At 39.5% G+C, this 15,874-nt stretch overlaps 1 protein-coding gene across 2 annotated transcripts in view; it reads left to right on the forward strand.

Moving 5' to 3' along the window:
• WLS (Wnt ligand secretion mediator) overlaps window positions 1-15,874 on the forward strand; it is a 129,992-nt gene that overhangs the window by 8,362 nt on the left and 105,756 nt on the right. The window contains exon 2 of one of the 2 annotated variants that reach the window (XM_021096488.2): window positions 12,660-12,736. Coding sequence is in view for 1 of the 2 variants with exons in the window: in XM_003482073.5 (XP_003482121.1) it covers window positions 15,696-15,801 (106 nt within the window). In the remaining variant the exon portion in view is untranslated. Of the gene's footprint in view, window positions 1-12,659; window positions 12,737-15,475; window positions 15,802-15,874 lie in introns of those variants that run through there. The other variant, XM_003482073.5, reaches the window with a different exon arrangement.

Genomic DNA, 15,874 nt, shown 5'->3' on the forward strand with positions numbered 1-15,874 from the left:
CGCAACCTCATGGTTCCTAGTTGGATCTGTTTCCGCTGCGCTACTACAGGAACTCCTATTACGGATTTTTTAAAAAGGCCCCTGTTTGCACGTGAATCTAGGATTTCTCCAGCCATCTTTTAAGATTTGGGAAATCTAGTCATAGATTTACTTTTTGTCAATACCATTTATCTGTGAGCTCCTGAAATTCAGGAAGGCCATGTGACATACCATTATATTCTCAGTATCTGGCACAATGCCTAGCATATACAGGCACCAAATAAACATTTGTTGATCAAAATGAAGGACCAAATGAGTAAGAGATATGTAGATAATTAATGTGTTTTAAACATGGGCCTTTAAGGTAAGAGTTTGTATAATTTCCATCAGGTCACGTGGCACGTCCTCTCTTGTCCTTTTACTCTGCAATTCCTACTCCTGAGACTAAGAGCTTCATTAAGGATGGGCTCTGCTTTGCTCAAGGCAAGAAGAAGCTCCTGCTGGTAGCTAATTCCTAATGTTCTCCATGGCACCTTGGCTGTTTCAGATTTCATCTCCTTCTTGTGTTGCCCTCACAGGGCCTAACAAAAACTCCGGACCCATATGAGGCCCATAAAATAATACTCTGGATCCATGAGGCCCATAAAATAATACTTATTCATTGAAGGCTGTAGATGATGCAAGCCAATGCATGAGAAGGATGTTCCTGACATTTAGTTAGTATTTCTCAACTACTCCTACTCCGTAATGGCTCTGCTTAAAGAGCATCTGAATAATTTTCAGGTGAGTCAACTTAAACTTTATATTCTCCATTTATTAACTAATTCATACTACCATGTTTTTAAACAGAGTGAGATCATTACTTAGATTCAATAATATCTCCTAAAATAAAGGAAACAAATGTTGGCAGTAGAGTTAGTATAACAGTTAAGGCCAACTAAAAATTAGTGACTATACCATTTTGTATTCCCTTAGTTATCTGAGAATCATGTTTCTAAGGAAATTTGAAGTGGAGATCTGGACTTGTGTTTAGAGTGGACTACTGCCCAATGGCAGTGCTGTCTACCATATATTTATCCCTAACCCTTCTGGCCTAGATTGTAATTAAAAGAGAGGGTTATTACAATAGCCTGGTTATTATTTGTTTCATGTTACAGTAGATTGGTTGATGTCTTCTTGAAAAATAAAGAACTTAACTTTAAGCTGAGGGATTTTCCCAAATACCCTGATGCAATTCTTGAGTGTACAAAATTATATTTCTCAAATTTTGAAAGAAGATGAAATAAATCCAAAGATTTTTTGAAAGCAAAACAATAGAAAACAATACTGCTAAATTATTAGCAATTGAACCAGACAAAATAATCAAAATGAATTACATTTATTTTTAAATACAGATCATGAGGAAATAGCAAATCAGAAATGAATGAAATAAGGTAAGCTTTTTATGCTTTCAAAGGAGAATTCTTAGCATTTTTCTGGGACTTTAAAAACAGACACACACACAATGGACACCAGTTCTCCATTATTTATATTTTATTTTTGTTTTTGCTTTTTAGGGCCTCACTTGTGGCATATGGAGGTTCCCAGGCTAGGGGTTGAATCAGAGCTGCAGCTACCTGCCTATGCCACAGCCACAGCAACACAGGATGCGAGCCATGTCTGTGACCTACACTGCAGCTCATGGCAACACCTGATCCTTAACCCACTGAGCTAGGCCAGGGATTGAACCTGTGTTCTCATGGATACTATCTGGGTTCATTACTTCTGAGCCACAACAGGACCTCCTCCATTGCTTTTAAAAATTAACTCTTTTATTTCAATAGTAAAACAGGTTCGATATTTTAAATATTAACAGAATCGAGAGGTATAAGATAAAACAAAATTTCCCTGCCTTCTATCCTCCCTGCTCTATAATCCCACTTTCTAGAGATAACTACTGATAACATTTTCTTCCTTTTATAGCCATTGAAAAGATTTCACTTTTACTGTTTGTATTAGTTTGCTAGAATTGCCATTGACACCATACCACAGAAGGGTAACTTAAACAAGATTAATTTATGAACTCTAAGCCGGAATTCCAAGATTAAAGTGTTCCACAGGTTGATTTCTTCTGAGGCCTTCCTTCTGGTTTATACATAACTGTTTTCTTCCTCTATTTTCATGTGGTCTTTTCTCTGTGCATCTATTTCTCTATGTCCTGATCTCCTCTTCTTATGGAGACACTAGTTGGATTGGATTAGGACCTATCCTAAGAGCCTCATCTTAATTTAGTAACTTCTAGAAGTCCTATCTCTGGAGTTTCCCTGGTGGATCCCAGGGTTAAGGATCCAGCATTGTCTCTGCTGTGACTTGGGCCACTGATGTGGCATGCGTTCAGTCCCTGGCCTGGGAACTTCCACATGCTGAAGCCACAGCCAAAAAATAAAAAAGTAAAATTTAAAAAATAATAATAGGAATTCTCGTCATGGTGCAGTGGTTAACGAATCTGTCTAGGAACCATGAGGTTGCGGGTTCGGTCCCTGGCCTTGCTCAGGGGTTAAGGATCCAGTGTTGCTGTGAGCTGTGGTGTAGATTGCAGACGCGGCTCGGATCCCAAGTTGCTCTGGCTCTGGTGTAGGCTGGCAGCTACAGCTCCGATTTGACCCCTAGCCTGGGAACCTCCATATGCCATGGGAGCGGCCCAAGAAATGGCAAAAAGACAAATAGTAATAATAATAATAATAATAATAAAATAAAGTAGAATTCCTGCTTCCAAATACAACACATTTAGGGTAACCAGGAGTTAGGGCTTCTCCATATGAATTTTGGAAGATGCAACTCAACCTATAACATTATTGAAAGCAACACTACAACAAAATTGTGAAATTCCTGTACATATATCTTTGAAAACTTTTGCAAGTATATGAATAGGATAAATTTCAAAACGGAGGTCAATGAGTTCCCATTATAGCTCAGTGGTAACAAACATGACTAGTATAAAAAATAAAGATGGAGATCAAAAGACATGCTCATTAGTAATTTGGAAACATTGACAAATTTCCTATAAAACATGTATAATAATCTGTACTATCCACAATACATAGAAATAGATTAATGGGTTCTCTCAACCTTCTCATTGATCTGTTTGTCTAATCTAAGGTCAGGGAAATACTTTATCTATTATTCCTCTAATGATTCTTTTAGAATTTTTTCTTACATATATATTTTTCATATGATTTTTTACCACATTTAATTCATTAAAAAACAAAAACCTTGAATGATTCAAAGATAACCGGTGTCTTTTTAAAAATTGACTCCTCTAACCAAGTTAAGGACATTGTTTTTGTTTATTTAACTCTTTTATGCACCTCAGAGGAATTTAAATTTCTGTGCTTTTTTAAAAATTACTCAGTGAATTTTATTACATTTATAGTTGTACAATGATTATCACAACCCAATTTTATAGCATTTCCATCCCAAACTCCCAGCTCATCCCCCGCCCCAACCTGTCTCATTTGTAAACCATAAGTTTTTCAAAGTCTATGAGTCAGTATCTGTTCTGCAAAGAAGTGTCCTTTTTTTAGATTCCCCATGTAAGTGATAGCATATGATGTTGCTGTCTCACTGTCTGGCTGACTTCACTTAGCATGATAATTTCTAGGTCCATCCATGTTGCTGCAAATGCCATTATTTCTTTCCTTTTAAAGGCTGAGTAATATTCCATTGTGTGTATGTACCACATCTTCTTTATCCACTCCTCTGTCAATGGGCATTTAGGTTGTTTCCATGTCTTGGCTATTGTATACACTGCTGCAATGAACATTGTAGTACATTTATCTTTTTGAGCAATGGTTTTCTCTGGATAGATGCCCAGGAGTGGGATTGCTGGATCAAATGATAATTATATTTTTAGTTATCTAAGAAATCTCCATACTGTTTTCTGTGCTTTTTTGTTACATTAATTCTTAGAATTGCAGCATTTCATAGTAATTGTGAACAAGACGTTTTGTATCATTCTACTTTCTGAAAGATAGTCATTAATTGTGTTTTTCTTTTTAGGGCCACACTTGTGGCATAAGGAGGTTCCCAGGCTAGGGGCTGAATCGGAACTACAGCTGCTGACCTACACCACAGCTCACAGCAACATCAGATCCTTAACCCATTAAGTGAGGCCAGGCATCGAACCCTCAACCTCATGGTTCCTAGTTGGATTTGTTTCCACTATGCCACAATAGGAACTCCAGTCATTATTTGCCTTTATATTAAATTTGTGATTAGCCATATTAATGAATTTTTATTACACTAAATTTTTTTATTGTTTGTAATTTTTTAGGTTTATAATTATATCAATTACAAATGATTGTAAATTTATTTCCTTTTTTTCCTTTTATTTTTAATTCTCTTGTCCAATTACACTGGGCAGCATTTCCAAAATAAAAATCAAATAATAGTGGCAACTTTTCAATTTTACCTTATACTAAAGAAAATGACCATTACAATAAGGTAAGGAAACAAAATAAAAGCTGTAATGTTTGGAAAGAAAGAAGTAAAATTGTCATTATTTGTATATGTAAAAAATTCGAAAAAATCTGCAATAAATTATAAAAGTGATTTTTTCAAGGTCACTGGATAGAAGGTCAGTATAGAAAACCAATTATAATTTATAATAGCATCACAAAATCCATTTATAATAGCATCAAAAATCCAAACATTTAGGAATAAATCTAACCCCAAAAGCATAAGATCTCTTCCCTTAAAATTACAAAATATAACTAAGAGACTCTAAAGAAGACCCAAATCAATAGAAGAAATCCCATGTTTATTGATTGGAAAACAATATAATAAGATGTTAATTCTTGCCAAATTAGTTCAATGAAATCGTAAGGAAAACTCAGCAAGTTCTTTTATGAAAATTGACAGGATGATTCCAAAATTCATTTGAAATTCAGAGAAGTTAGAGGAGCAAAGGCAATTTTGAATAAAAACAAGTCTGGTAGACCTACTGTATATCAAGACTTAAGCTTCAATAATTAAGACAGTCTAGTGTTACCACAAGTTGAGATAAATAGACTAGAACAGAATATAGATTTCAGGAGAAGACCTGTACAAATATGGTCCTCTGATTTGCTAAATAGCCACTCCTGCATTTCAGTGGCAAAGAAATGGTGTTGAGCCCATTGGATGGACATACAGAAAAATTAACTTCAGATGAATCATAATCTTTTATGTGAAAATAAGACAATCAAAAACTTCTAGAAGAAAATAGGAGAGTGTCTTCATAACCTTGGAATAAGACAACGTTTCTAAAAATGGAACATCAAGACAAACTATAAGTGGAAAGACTGAAACACTAAACTTAATTAATATTAAGAATGTCTATTCATGAAAAGACACCATTTAAAAAGAGGAAAGACAAGGCATAGACCAAAAGATGATATTCACAGTACAAATCCCAAAAAAGTGTCTATCCAGAGTATACAAAGAACTTCTGCAAACAAGTACATGGAATTCTCTGGTGGACTAGCAGTCAAGGACTCAGCATTGTCACTGCTGTGGCGTGCGTTTGATCCCTGGCCCAGGGACTTCCTAATGCCACAGGTGCAGCCAAAAAGGAAACAAAAGATAGCAGGTACGTATTATGAAGTTGTGAAACAGGAAAAAAACATATCAATGGTGATAAAGATGAAAAGGAATTAGCACTTGAGGATTGACTGACTGGAAGAAAGCACAGAAGAGCTTTTTGAAATTGAGGAAATGTTCTATATCTTGATCTAGGCAGTTCTATACCATATATAGAACTTATAAGTTAAAAATGCATACGCATATGTTCCCCCCTATGGCTTAATTAAGTATTCCTCTTAATTCATATGTTAAAATTCCATCCCCCGGTACCTAAGGATATAAATATATTTGGAGATAAGGTCTTTAAAGAGGAGATTAAGTTAAAAGAACCATTTGGGAGAAGGCTTAATCCAATATGACCAATGTCCTTAGAAGAAGAGGAAGGGACTATCAGAGGTTCAAGCACACAGAGCAAAGATCATGTGATGATACAGTAAGAGAATGGCCATCTAGAAGCCAGGAGAGAAGCCTCAGAGGAATCCAACCCTGCCAGCACTTTAATGTTGTATTTACAGCCTCCAGAACTGTGAGAAAATAAATTTCTGTTACCTAAGCCACCCGTCCTGTGGTATTTTGTTATAGCATCTCTAGTGAACAAATATAGTATTCATTTGTAGAAATTCATCAATGTGTATATCTATGATTTATGTAGTTTACTGTATGTAAGTTATATACATTTCAATCTGAATTAAAAACAAACAAACAAAAAAAACACAACTAAGTTTCCTTCTGGCAAACAACCTGACTTGTCTCAAGCACATCCGTCCTCCTCATCATCACAAACCTTTATCTTAGTTCATCCAGCGCAAAGCCCATCACCATTTCTGATTGTCTTTGGCTCTGCTTTAGCCTTTTTAGCTAGAATATTTTGCTCTCTTTTTCCATTACAAGGAGAGAAAGGGGGCGGGAGTGTGAAATTATCACGATCTTGATATTTTGGACCCTTCAGTGAGCTTCAAATTAGAGTCCCATTTCCAGATCCTCCAGTAATGTTGAGCAACTCTGGATTTCTGCTTTCCCTTCCCTGTACTTACACTTTCCCAAATGGAAAATGGTGATAATTATAACTGGCCAGACCTCCAAAGTTGTGGAGATTACTAAGATATTATCTTAAAATTGTACAGAATGGGTGCTATATAAACACAGCAGAAGTGTTATTAATCCCTGTCCAATAATAAACATGGTTTCAAATGATAGTTTTTAAAGATCTATGACCGGAGTTCCCATCGTGGCGCAGTGGTTAACGAATCCGACTAGGAACCATGAGGTTGCGGGTTTGGCCCCTGCCCTTGCTCAGTGGGTTAAGGATCCGGCGTTGCCGTGAGCTGTGGTGTAGGTTGCAGACGGCGGCTTGGATCCCGCGTTGCTGTGGCTCTGGTGTAGGCCGGTGGCTACAGCTCTGATTGGACCCCTAGCCTGGGAACCTCCATATGCCGAGGGAGCAGCCCAAGAAATAGCAACAACAACAAAAGACAAAAGACAAAAAAAAAAAAAAAAAAAAAATCTGTGATCATAGTGAGAACATCACTTCTCCACCCTTGTTATATTCCCATCTCCCATAGCCATAGGTCTTCAAAGCAGTAGGGTGGAGACACAATGATATATCATATCATCTCTTCTACATGAGTTTTATGACTTACTATTCCCTGATTTTTTCTGGGTTTCCGGTTTGGATTTCTACTTGGGTTTCTTTAGTTTGTCTGGATAGATAATCAAGAAGAAAATGGCATCTGTCTCACAGAGGGTATTGTGAGAATTGAATAAAGTAATAGATGTAATATAGTCAGAGCAGTCCCTGGTATACAGAAAACTTTAATGGTTGCAACTGTTATTGTTATTTAAATCAAAGGCAGAAGAGAGAACCTATCAAGTGCAAGGACTTTGTGGCTACATTGATTGTGTTCACAGCCCAGCTCCAGTGTTTATTAGCCATGTGAGGTTGAGTAAATTACTAATCCTCTCTAAACCAAAGTTTCCCTAGCATCTAAAAAGAGTGTATCTCAAATTGCTGTGGTGAGAATAAAATGTTCTAAGCGATATAGAGTGATAAATATGAATACACTTAGAACACTTAATTTTCACTACAATTATTTGAGATGTATACTTTTTTTTTTTTTTTAAGGGCTACACCCTCGGCATATGGAAGTTCCCAGGCTAGGGGTCGAATCGGAGCCTTAGCCACTAGCCTACACCACAGCCACAGCAACGCCAGATCCAAGCCCCATCTGCAACCTACACCACAGCTCAAAGCAACCCCAGATCCTTAACCTACTGAGCGAGGCCACAGATCAAACCTGTGTCCTTATGGGTGCTAGTCAGATTCATTTCCACTGAGCCACGATAGGAACTCCCAATTTGTACATTATATCTAACTCACTTCAACAATGTCTCTCACACAGTAAGTATAAGTGTTTGATGTTATTATGATAATGCATTATTTATGTTGCCTGACGGATAATATTGGCAGTATCTGTTGACTACAGGTATAAATGGGAAGTCTAGCAAAATTTCTAGATTTCCATTTGGGTTTCTGAATAGCCAGCACTTTTTTAGGCCACATGCACAACGTGTGGAAGTTCTAGGCCAGGAATTAACCACCTCCACCCCATAGCAGTAAGGCAAACCACAGCAGTGACACCAAGTTTTAACTGCTAGGCCACCAGGGAACTCCATAGCCAGTGCTTTTAAACAGGCAATACAACAGGAGAAATACCACAAAATCATAGCTTGGTGACATCACCTTAGTGGTTAACTGGTCTATCCCAATAATTACATTACAAGGAGAAAGACATTAGCTAGACTGAATTATACACAGCAAGGTACAAAGAAGTGCCTTGGTGAATCTGGGAACAAAGGAATTAGGGGTTCTCAGTGAAATTTTGCTAGACATGAGCTTTAAAAGTAGACTTTATTTGTAGGCAGTGGGAAGATGCTGTAGAATTCTATTCAGAAAGAAAGGAAAACAGATCCGTGTTTTATAACGATCACATTTTGAAACTGTGTGCTGACTTTTCTATAATAAGAAACCAGAGGTTGGAGAATTGATAAGGAAGGTCTTCAGCAGTCCCAGGTTGGAGAGATAATGAGGGTCTGGATTTAGAGAGAAGTGGTAGGGGAGGAGAAGGTAGCTCATTAAGAGGAAGTGAGGAAGAACCTGGTCTGAATAACTGATTGAATGTGCAGGTAATGAATCAAGGATGGCCTTGAGACACGTAACTTGGGTAACTAATTGGAAAGTTGGACCATTACATGAAACAGGGGAGACATCTGGTTGGTTTGTAGGTGCATGTGGTTTGTCTAGGCAGAGATGTCTAGGAAGCAATTAGCTCTAGGAGTCTATAGTTCAGTCATGAGGTGGGCTGATTTACCCACAAGACCCTATGAGAAGAGATGAGGTACAGGAGAGAATACCCAGAAACATTCACATTCAAGGAGTGAGTGGAAGAACTGGAGCTGGTGAAAGAGAAGGAAGGGGATGTTAAAGAAGTAGGAGGAGATCTGAGAAAGCTAAGCTATCAAAGCTGAGAAATAGGGAGGGGGGTCTCTAGAAGGAGTGTTAAATTTCAGAGACATCAAGTATGATGAACACCAAAGAGATCTCTGGTGATCTTTGTCAGAGTCAGTGGAATACTGGGTCTGGAATCTAGATTATCTGCAGTAGGCCAGGGAGGGAACGGGAAACTGAGGTTGTAAAGCCAGCAAATATGAACTGGTCCTTTCCAGAAATTTGATTCACAACCAAAGGAAAGGAGCCGGTGAAAATGATAGATTAAGGAGAATACAGGTTTGAGAAGGATATTTCCTAGGATGGAGAAGATTTGAGAGTAAAGTTGAGGAAAGGTTTGAAAGAAGATCATTAAAGAAGCAAGTTGTAGAAGGTGATGGAAGGTAATTAATAAAAAGAACTATCAATTACTGATTGTATACCACATGCTAAGTACTCTATCTAGTAAGTACTTTCCACAGGTAAACTCATTTAATCCTTATTCTTACCCTGGAGGCAGGGGCTAAACAGAACACATGTTCTTAACCCTTAAGCTATGCTGGCCAGCTCTTTAAAATAGCTCTAAGGGCTTAAGTAAAGGTGCATATGCATCAGTAAAATGGGTGTTTTTCCCAAGAGGTGGTTTATTGCTACTTTGGAGATCAGGCATCCAAAAATATTGATGAGTTTGGAGGCGGAGTGCTTGGTACATAGGAAGCAAATCAATATAAGTTCTTGTTGTTGCTGTTATAAATATTGGAGTTATTATTAGGAGCTATTTGCTTTTGTTGTAGCTGACATTTGCAGAATTATTTGCCCTCCCTAACTCCCAGTCATCCCAGTTTCCTTTAACTAGTGGGAAGTAGAAATATGAAGGTCCTTGACTTTCATGTATTTTATCCTCATACAACCTTTACTTTCCCACATTACAAATAGACGCCTGAAGCTGTTTTTATTGGAGATTGTCCTTCATGCTGAGCTACTTACGGATGATTCTGAGCTAATTTAAATTAGCATGGGATAAGGATTGGGCTTTGGTCCAAGTCTGGGCTGTTTCTCACCCCAGATGGTCTAGGGCTGACTTTAAGTCTAAGCCTCTCTTCCTGCCATTGGTCACTTGAGGGGGCCCTTCTTGGATAGTCAGGGACTGGAACATGTTCATTTGTCATTCATTCATTAAAAATTTGTGTGCCCACTCTGGATAGCCAGGGACTGGGACATGTTCATTTGTCATTCATTCATTAAAATTCGTGTGCCCACTCTGCCATGGTGCTGAGGGCTGTCTTCACATCATAGGATCTCTGTCCAGGCTGTCTTCCCACTGCCACTCTTGGTGGAGAGGAGCGGATGGAGAGGAGCTTGTGAGTGTGACAAAGTACAAGGTGAGACAGGGAGGGAGAGCAATCATGAGGGGTGGGGAGAGCAGTTAGCTCAGACACTTTTGGCTTATACTGTGAAGACAGGCTCAGAGAAAAAGCCTTTTCCCCATCTCTACTCCAGGAACCCAGTACACGTGACCTCAGAGGTTTAAACACTGGAGGCTTGTCTGCTCTCTGCTGAAGCTTCTTTCAAGACTGGGAAACATAAGGGGGCTGACTGGCTACTTTAAGTTGTCAGCGACCTCCCACAGAGCGCTCTAAAAACCTGTAAAATTTTTTACCTGCTCTTCTGGGTTGCAATTTCAAACAGACAATTTCATAAGAGACAATAAGGAGGTGTTTCATAGTTCTTTGGGTGTTTGTGTGCTTGTTTGTTTGCTTTCTATCTGGGAACAGAAATCTTCTCCTTTATAACATGTAAAATACTTGCTGAGTGTTCACTTTGTGCCAGGCTCTGTGCTAGGCACTTAGTAACATTATTTTGTTTAATGTGCACCACAATCTATGAGGTTGATATTGTCATCTTTTTTTAGAAAAATAAATCGCAGAAAATTAAGTAATTTTCTCATTTATTTACAAAATTAGTAAGACTTAAAGGCATGAATAAGCCTCATGTCCCAACTGTATGTGGAATATAAAAGAAAAGGTGAAATGGAGAACTGCAAGGCAGGTGCTGATGTGCAAAAAGTGAGGAGGTTGTGGGGGTATTTATTAATTACACAGATTCTTCTAAAGATCATGATGTTGAAATAATGGACTTCTAAGCCCTGGGTTCTAAATAGTTTCTACCCAAGGTTAGTGCAGGAAAGGAGGGGCTGGAAAAGCTGTTATATCTATACACAAAACAAGACAATGGGACTCTCAGAGAAAGAAGGGAAGGGTGGTTCTGTGCGGGGGGGGGGGGAATAAGCATTTTAAAAGAAACTGTGAAAAAATATATACATTAGACAGAGAGAAAAAAGTGACACTGAATAATAGAGTGTGAACCCAAATGCCTGCTCATATTCACAGGCCCTAACTACGAGAAAATACCAACAATGAAGGAGCCATGGGGATGCCATTTATGGATAAAAGCTATTTATGAGAATGAGAAGTCTCAGAGTGGGATTAGTACTCTTTCTAGGTCCCTCTGAGAAGTAAATTAGGTGTTTGAGTAGGTAGACGCAATCCTTTCAGATTTCTATGTTATATCTACTGTGATGACAATAATGATATGCCGCCCCTGGCTTCCAAAGGGAGCTTTTCTCAACCTCAGGAACCAAGGAACCGAGCCCTCCTCTGTGCAAGCTGCTGTGCTGAGGCTGTAAGAGACACAAAGGCTCAGGTCATACTCTCCTTGTTCATAAGGAGCTTGCAAGCCAGGGGTGACAATACAGTATATATATATCTGTGCGTGTGTGTGCAAATTTTAGCCCAGGAAAATGTGCCAGATAGGCATTTAGTCAGTAAATACTACATAAGAATGGGGGGTTTGGGGAGAGGGGAGGAGTTGCAGTGAATCTACCTCCAGTTAGATATTCATTTATTCATAATTTATGCATTCATTCATTCATTCATTCATCTATTCAATAAATACTCATTGCACATCTTTATGACCTTCCGTATGCCAAACCTGTCAAATAAATCAGTATCTAAATCAGGATCCCCAGCTTAAAGTCTAGTGACATGGAGTTGGAATGATTAATTTCAGTTGGCAGAGTTGGATTGGACCCTTGGATTACCTATTTTTTGGACAGTCTATCTAATGATTCCCCCAAAAGTGTTTTACTGGTGACTGAAGAAGTTATTTTTATTTTTTTATTTTTAATTTTTTTTTTGTGGCTACATCCTCAGCATATGGAAGTTCCCAGGGCCAGGAATTGAATCTAAGCCACAACTGGTACCCACTGGATCCTTTAACCGAGTGCACCACACCAGGGATGCAGCAACCCAGGCTGTTGCAGTCAGCTTTTTAACCCCTTGTGCCATAGTGGGAACTCAGAGCAGTTTTTTAGAATAGAAATGTTTCTGTGTTTAAAGTTCACTGAGTATTGTTCAGAGTTCAATACTAGACATTGGTCTTATTATCACCTTTATCAGATAGAATTAATCACCCAGACTGTTCCTGAAATATGCTTCCAAAAATAATTATAACATGGTAAAAATTTAGAGCAAAGAAAGAATCAGCTAGTGATCAGTTTTATTAGTCTTTTAACATGTTTTTGTTTTCCCTTCAGGATCCCTAAATATAATCAACATTATCATCATCATTATCAATCATCATCACCAATATATCTTGCAAGAATACCACAAGGTAGGTACTATTACTATTTCAATTTTACAGATGAGAAACCTGAGCCTCATAGTGGGTAAGTGACATTATAATGGCTTAAGGTGATCACACATAGCAAGGGGTGGAGCTGGGATCTAGACTCCACTCCAGATTCAGCTGACTCAAACACTCATCCTTTTTTCTACAAACATGTTATTACCTTCTAAAATAAGGATCCAATGGTCACTTTTAATGTTCATAAAGTCATAAGAGATATTGCGAATTTTTTAAAGCAGTTCATGATGATGGACATTGCATGTGTCTGCCCTACACTCAGTTTGGCAACGTTGGCAATCTGAGGCAAGCTAGAAGCTTTGACTTGCTGTTAGCAGTATCTCTTTTTAATTAGAATGGTTACATAAGCGCTGTTTCAAAATAGGGGATCACCTTTGTAAGGAACCAGCATTTTATTCTAAGCCTCTATTTTCCAGATGTGAGACACTGTAACTTAAGGAGTTAGGCCAGTTACTCTGAAGAGATGCATTTGGGAGCTGAGGGGATGGGGTGTGCTGCAGCAGTTGATAGAAAAATGAGCTGAGAAGTTGCTAATCTGAAACAAACCAATTCAACTAGCCAAGAATATTTTATAGATCCAATTCATACTTCAGATGCATGGGACACCATTTCTTCTTCAACAGTGAAATGTAGTATCAGATGTAGAGTAAATTTTGAAATGAATCCTGTCAACCTTACTTTAGGAATACCCCTTGCTATTAAAAAAGGGATTCTAACTCAAAGGCATCATTATTATGTAAATGTATAGAAGCTAGCACCTTACTGAGAAGAGAACACAATGTGGATGGAGCTAACTAGCAGTAGAGGTGAGAAGGACATTCTTCTTTTTATGATCTCTGGAACCTACTCTTGACAGAAAAAAAAAATGATGTGAAGTTCTGAAAAGGTAAAGAAGGAATGCAAATAACTCAGACTGGTCTATGTTTGGGTACTAAACTGTTGACCACTGCTGTTGACCACACTCCTGTCTACTTCTTCCCATTTGATCTGGGGTTCTTTAAAGAACAATAATCACTTCAGTGAATAAAGGCTAGACTGGGGCCCCTTCAGGACAGGGGCACTCACGTGCCTTCACATCTTGGTATCTATCCTCAGGTACTTAGAAAAGAAAGCTTGGGACAAGTTAAGGGCACAATATGTTCCTATTGGTTAAAGGGTTGAAGGAAAGAAATAGCAATTAGATCCTCAGAACAGTTAAAAACTGTTAAGACGCCAAGGAGATGGAATCATACATATATAAAGTTTGGTACCTGTCCTTAGGGAGTGTCTAGTCTAGTTAGAGACTAGAAATGAACTCTTTTATTAGGAATAACTTGCATGGCATCTTCTATCAGGGTAATGAAAAATCAAGAATAGTGTAGAGGAGGAGACAGGACTTGGGATATTCTGGTGGCTTGAAGGGGGTGGATGCAGAGGAGGGACAAGGAACCGGGTGTGTAAGGAGTTGTGGGTGGTGGAAGCCATATATGTGTGGGACCGGGATGTTACCATACCAAGAGTCTATTTAGCAATGTGAGTTGTACTGGCCAAGTGGCCAGTTTATGAAATATGGAACAACCAGGCCCAGGAATTCAGGCTTGATGGAGCAGGAAATTTCTAGAGTCCCACTTACTTTTACTCCTGGACATTAAGTAGAAACATAAATATATCCTTACAAAGAGATAACAAACACTGTAACTTAATATGTGTCCTGTCTAAGTCAAATAAGGTCCCTTTTAGCTTTTGAAATGCACACTGCGGGCTTGCTTTCACATTCACTTATTTATTCATTCCACAAAAGTTTACTGGAGGACCTACTAGAGCTTGGATTTTGTTAAGCACCAGAGGGGGTACACAGATGAAAAGCACTTGGTCCCTATCCCCCAGGACTTTGCAGCTCAATGGTGGAAACAAACGTGTACACACAAGTCCTTGCAAGAGGAGGTAGGAATGTAAACACAGGAACTATAGGGGCTCAATTCCCGGAGATATTACATGGGGGTAGTTTAGAAAACAAGAAAGTATTTTTTCAGACGAGTTGGTTTTTAAATGATGTTTGAAACTCGGATGGGGGTAAACTATATTTTTTTCAAGAGCCAGGGTCAAGGCTGTGGAAAACTATGGAATAGGGGATAATGTGGTAATGAACAGTGGCCTGATTTGGCTGGAGAGCAGGGTTCCTCAAGGGGTGCAGTGGGGAGATTGAGGTGGATATTTGCCCAACAACGAGGCTGCCATCAGGCAGAAGGAAGCCGATCTTAGACTTTATTCTTCAGTCTCCGTGCTTTGACTTAAGCATCTTTTGGGTCCCTTTAAAATTTTTTCTTCCTCTTTCCTAAAGAGAGTTCTGGCAGTTGAGGGTGGGGACCATTTCCTGAAGTAGACGCATAAGTTAAAGGTCTGCAAAGCTGCCCACGGGTGATTTAAATCTCGCATCAGGAGAGGAAACGTGTGGGAAGCGGTGTAGGGGGAACCCACTTAACAACAACATTAACCCCCAAAGGACACCAGCCCCTGGTGGGACAGGCTGCCTTCCAGACCCGGGAACGGGACACCAGCACCCGCCTGAGCTCAGAGCCCGGCACTGGCGGGCAAGGGGGAGTGGAAGAGAGGGAGGGAGGGAGGGAGGGAGGAAGCGCGAGAGGGAGGGAGGAAGAAAGGGAGGGAGGCGGCGTCATGTGATCCGCTTCCCTGCTCCTTTAAGCGTCCACAGGCAGCGGAGCGGCCACAATCACAGCTCCGGGCATTGGGGGAGCACGAGCCGGCCGCGCCGGGGGAATCCGTGCGGGCGCCTTCCGTCCCGGTCCCATCCTTGCGCTCCCGCACCCCTGAACTTTTGCAGCGCCCTGGAAGGAGGCGAGGGAGAAGGGAGCGTGAAAGGAGAGGGAGCAAAAAACACACCCTAAAACATTTATTTCAAGGAGAAAAGAAAAAAGGGGGCGCAAAAATGGCTGGGGCAATTATAGAAAACATGAGTACCAAGAAGCTGTGCATTGTTGGTGGGATTCTGCTTGTGTTCCAAATCATCGCCTTTCTGGTGGGAGGCTTGATTGGTAAGTGCGAGAACTGCAAACTTTTCCCCCTTTCTCTCTTTTCGGGCCCCTTCCCTCTTTGCCTCTCCGGCTA

The sequence above is a fragment of the Sus scrofa genome, chromosome 6, assembly GCF_054392235.1.
Source record: "Sus scrofa isolate SSC_HxYL_T2T_F1_AM1 chromosome 6, Sscrofa_HxYL_maternal_Yorkshire_Landrace_v2.0, whole genome shotgun sequence".
In the NCBI taxonomy this organism is placed as follows: Eukaryota; Metazoa; Chordata; class Mammalia; order Artiodactyla; family Suidae; genus Sus; species Sus scrofa.